Source organism: Branchiostoma belcheri, unplaced genomic scaffold, assembly GCF_001625305.1.
Source record: "Branchiostoma belcheri isolate BF01 breed outbred unplaced genomic scaffold, Haploidv18h27 scaffold329, whole genome shotgun sequence".
Lineage (NCBI taxonomy): Eukaryota > Metazoa > Chordata > Leptocardii > Amphioxiformes > Branchiostomatidae > Branchiostoma > Branchiostoma belcheri.
Window position 1 is genome coordinate 40,469 of NW_017803942.1, and position 5,176 is coordinate 45,644.

The 5,176-nt window shown below is 43.7% G+C and overlaps 1 protein-coding gene across 1 annotated transcript; it reads left to right on the top strand.

Moving 5' to 3' along the window:
- The first annotated feature begins 1,601 nt into the window (after positions 1-1,601).
- Positions 1,602-4,237, top strand: LOC109475105 (proline-rich proteoglycan 2-like). Its single transcript, XM_019775642.1, has 2 exons — positions 1,602-2,033; positions 4,133-4,237. Exons 1-2 carry the CDS (start codon positions 1,602-1,604, stop codon positions 4,235-4,237), a joined length of 537 nt encoding a protein of 178 aa, XP_019631201.1.
- Positions 4,238-5,176: the final 939 nt, after the last annotated feature.

Below are 5,176 nucleotides of genomic sequence, written 5' to 3' on the forward strand. Positions count from 1 at the left end.
GATATAAAAAATTGCTGCAGTGTCTTTATTTTTGGGCCAAATGACCTGAAATTTGGCAGGGAGGCAGAGTGGGCAAATACCTCCAGATGTATTTCTTTATTCTTGTGAGGCAGGCCTTCAAAATTGTTTTATTTAGTTTTTTATATATAGTATATATATAGACAAATATAGTATGTAGTGCCAAGCTATCCTCATGCCAAATTTCAGGCCAATCAGATGTTTTACCTGAAAATGGCCTAAAAACCCAAATAGAAACAATTTAAAGGCATATTTCCATAAAACTGAATAATGCACCTAAGGGTATTTGTCCACTCTACCTCCACACCAAATTTCAGCTCATTTGACACAAAAATGAAGAAGCCACAGCAATTTGTTATATTAGCAATGGCACCTGTCCTTGGTGCTGAATGTGCAACCTGTTGTGCATACAGTACTATATATGCTAGAGAAACACATTTCATGGAAGTTCTAAGTACCCCAGTGCCTAAACTGTGAATGGATGATATATGTAAATGATGTTGCTCTACTTGAAGCATGGTTGAGACTGTGTTGTTTATTGTTGTTGTTTATTTTGGACTGTACCATTGTGTCCCCACCGAAGGGGGGTTTGTACTACAGGCTGTACCTGTTCCTGTACTGCACAGTGTCAGTGAGCTGTTGTTATGATGATCATCATTCAAGTAATCAATATTTCCTATCTCACTATGTGGTGTTGATGAAGTCATAACAATTAATACCTACAAGTGTATCAAACTTATCTGTCATAAAATAGATACTGTGTGTGCTGTAAAGATGTGAAATAGCTTTGCTTATGTCTCATTAGATGTCAAGGAAAGATAGGGCCAACACCATCTAGGTGTCACACTAATCTCCAACTACAATCATGTAGTTGGAGATTAGTGTGAATTTTCAGTACCTTTGTAGTTGAAAGAAGGGCCCTGTTTGTTGCCCGGACGACGATGTAAAACAGCGCCCCCTGTGCCAGGTTTGGGTGGTACTTTGTGGATGTGTAGGGATGGATGTCTGGAGAGACTGTAGCTGACTTTGTACTCCTGAGGCCAACCTCATAGTCAGCTATTCCGCTTTCAGCATCCCAACCCTCCCACTGAACATGTAGCTGCATGTGAATGTAGAAGGAAAAAAAAGAAATAAGGACAACCTTGTGACTGTTACAGAAACAAACACATGAATGTACAGTCTCAGCAGTATATGAACTCATCATAGACAGAACAAATTCTATACTGGATGAACAAAGGAGATTAATTCCACATCAGGACATTTTGAGTGGCATTCATCTGTTGGTTGTTAATCCACTGTGTCTAGGACACGGTATTAGAAGGCAGAGCCAATCCCTCTCTTCCCACTGCCTTTTACTAGTCCTCCCCCACAGAAGTCAGGTACCCATTTTACAGTTGGTTAGTTAGGAAAGTCCTGTACAGTGTCTTTCACAAGGACAGAATGTCTTGCCAGGAATCACTTCTTGATCTTAGGAAGCTGCTTGAACCAAAGTGCCCTTGAAGTGAGTAGTGTGCCAAATATTTTTAAGCCAAAGTACTCACGTGGTTCTCCATAGGTAGGTAGCCCATATCAGGGAGAGGACCATGAGAGCTCAAAACCCAGCACTTCCAGACACAGGTACTGCCGGAGTACCACAGCTAGCGAGGCGACAAGCCTCAGCCCAACTCCAGCAAGCCCGGGATGCCGTTCAGCGGGCCAGGAATCATCCTCCCCAGGCCGCCCCGGCGCACCCGCCTCAAGCAGCCCCTGCTCAGCCACATCAGGCTCCGGCGCAGCCTCCACAGGCCGCCCCGGCGCAGCCACTACAGGCCGCCCCTGTCCAGCCACCTCAGGCCCCGGCGCAGCCTCCACAGGCCGCCCCGGCGCAGCCACTACAGGCCGCCCATGTCCAGCCTCGTGAGGCCCAGGCGCAGCCACCTCCCCTGGTAGCCCCCGTACAGCAGCCCATCCAGGACGCCCCTGGACAGCGAGCGGCCCCGGAAGGACAGCAGCAGGCAGTTGTACCAAACTGGCAGGTAAATGGTTTCAGTGTTTCGTTTTTCACACCAGTGGTGGTATTTTAATTTTAAATAGTTTTCTCGCTTAGCCATGTGCAAAGTATCTTCACGGCCTCGGACGAGTTCTTTTATACGTAGTTGTCTTTTTAATTAGTTTTTTTTTCGAATTCTGTTGTTGTCATTTGATTTTGACTAGTCGGTACTTTTTTTCTTCTTTTCATCTCGAGCTACAGATTTCTTTAGTTTTGTATTTGACGGATGTCTGTCTTGGACGGTGCACACAGTTAGTTCTTAGGTTATTTTGAATTTCAATCGTCTCACACGTGGCGAGTGTTCTTTTGAACGGTGCGCACGAGGTGTATGGTTTTGAATCTCAATAGCTCGACACGTGGCGGGTGTTTCTCTTAAACAACGCGCACGTCATATGTGGTATGTCGTGTTCAATGGTCCTGAACCACTATTACGTCACAGTTTGTTTACCGTAATGAATGCCGGGACATATTATCTATGTTTACTGTATACTTTACAGTGGGTAGTTTGGTGTGGTAGTTCATGTGTTTCTGCAGCGTTGGTGTTAAGGCTGATAATAAACAAAGATCATTTCAAGCCTTAAAAGTCTGGTGTGTGGACGTGTGTTTGATTTATGCTGCTTTTTGTAACATGCCTTTGAAAATTTGAAATGATCTTTATTCTTCAACTGACCGATCTAGAATGTTCTTTAGAACGGTAAACAAACTGTGACGTAATAATGCAATAGGTCCATTGTCTCGCACGTAGCGAGGTTCTTTTGATGCACACACTTAACGTTTCTAATTTTATGTTCTATTAGTGTTACATGTGGCGGGTGTTCTTTGAACAGCGTACACTATTCTTTTTGTACGTTTTTTTTCAATCGTCGTGAATCTGAACGGCGCGCACAATCACTGTGCTAAAGGGGGTGATTTCCGGACATTTCTATGTCTGTATTCGCCCGGATTGGGGACGTTTCCGGACATATCCGGGCAATATCCGGAAGAAACGTGGCATCACTCCCTTACGTGTTAGGATCATTTCCTAAGTCCGGAATGGGACCATAATACTACTCGACATATCCGGATTACAGGTAATGAAACGTTTTCGGACTCAAAATTTGGAAGAAACGTGGCATCACTCCCTTACGTGTTAGGATCATTTCCGGAGTCGAGAATGGTACGGAATGGGACCATATAATAATAATAATACTCAATATTGCATTACTGGGGATCCGGATATGAGAAATAGTACTATGGTCCCATTCTTGACTCCGGAAATGATCCTAACACGCAAGGGAGTTTCTTCCGAGTTTTGAGTCCGAAAACGTTTCATTACCTGGAATCCAGATATGTCGAGATATTTTCGGACTCGTCTGAGGCAAACACGTTCCGAATATTTCATGTTTTTTTTACCGCACCGCATTCGGGGCTATTACGGCTCAGAAATGTCGCATATGCAGTTTAGTTCCGGAGTATCCGGATTCCAAATAATGGAACGTTTTCGGGCTCTTTAAGACCAAGCACGTTCCGAATATTTCGTGTTTTCTGACCGCGCTCGGAGCTACTACACCCCGAAAACGTTGCATATACTAAGGATATTCAGAAACAAATGTTTAAGTATGACACGCCAAAGACATAGGGTAGAGCAACAGAGCTTGATAAAATATTAGTTAAGTCCATACAAATCAATATGAACAACATATTTAGATATAGTGTCATCTTCCTTACGACATGTCCTCTACCTTTAAAGTACTTGTACTCAGGACCTTTCACTTGAAAAATAATCACTTCCCTGCCCCTAAAAATCACTGCCATACTGTCCTATCCTATACGTAACACATTCTCTAAAAACAATCACTGTCCAGCCAAGGAAAATCTGATTTTAACCTCTTTGGTCCAACATTCTCTAAAAAAAAAAACAATCACTGCACTTAAAAGTCATTTCAATTTCTGCATTTTCATCTGATCTTGGGCCGGATTCACTCGCTGTCTGTTTCGTTTGTAGTACAATGTATTTGTCATTTGTCCTGCATCGTACATCAGTTTCTTCTGCCTGGTGGTCCTGTGTTGTTTCCTCGTCCAGTTGACTCTCCTGTGACTCCTCAGAAATCCAAACGCACTCCTCTGGAGCCCGCCCAGCGAGAGGCTGTTAGTGAACTCCTCAGTCTCCTCCGAGAGAAGGATAGCAATATTAAACGGGTAGAACGATAGTTAACATCTTTCTCCGCCAGGGTCACCATCTCATAATCCATCGTCTCTGTCTCCTTGTTCCACATCAGCACAGCCTTTGAATTGCGCCCCTGAGGTCCTGAACCTTCAGGGAGGTCTTTCCCAAACTTCAAGCCGTCGCTTCTCACCTACGAAACAAAAGAAACAAGACTCAGTGCTTAAAAATGACGTTTCAGCTAGAGGCGCTTGTAAATTTATTAGATGTCTGACCTATGCAAGATTCCCATATTTGAAAAAAATTAACGTCACTTCGCATCAGTACCATGTACCAAGCTCCTCAGTAGCCTATATTCCATACTGTTGGCAGGCCTAGGGTCAGAATGGAAACTCCATGGCCCAATACCATTTTACCACCAAGTTGACCAACACCTCAGACTCTGAGAAACCAAGGAGGTTTTTGTAGAAACGCACCATATTTTTTCCAGCAAGATAAGTAGTCTGGCAAAGGCTAGTGGTAATGTAAATTTGTCTTTGACGTGAATACGCTAATAAACAAACAAGTATCAGGGTGTTGTAATGCAAAACAAGTCCCGGGGAAACTGCGCCTTGTGTTGCCCCCTGGTGCTTTTGCATATGGGGACAACATGCGAACTTCCGATCAAGAGATCTAGAATGATTAGAGAGGCCGTGTGCTTTGGCCTTTTGAAGAAATACAAATTATGTATCATTTGTTTCCCTTGTTGACTATTCATCTCTAAGCACTAGTCTCTACCAGACTCCTTTGCAGGCTTTTAAATAGTAGAAATCGGCCCAAAAAGTAATTGGCCAGGGGAGTTAGCTCAGCCCGGCCATAGAGGGAACAGTTGTTGCAGGCCTACTGTTCCCTTTATGGCCAGCTAACTCTCCTGGGTAACTCTGATCATGCACTTATATCTGCTGAGATTTCCTTGAACTGTAAGGAAGCTCGAGAATCACCCTATC

Coding starts and splice junctions, on each gene's coding strand:
- LOC109475105 (XM_019775642.1), top strand. CDS start 1,602: ATGAGAGCTCAAAACCCAGCACTTCCAGACACAGGTACTGCCGGAGTA. Junction 2,034..4,132: donor CAGTTGTACCAAACTGGCAG/GTAAATGGTTTC, acceptor GTGACTCCTCAG/AAATCCAAACGCACTCCTCT.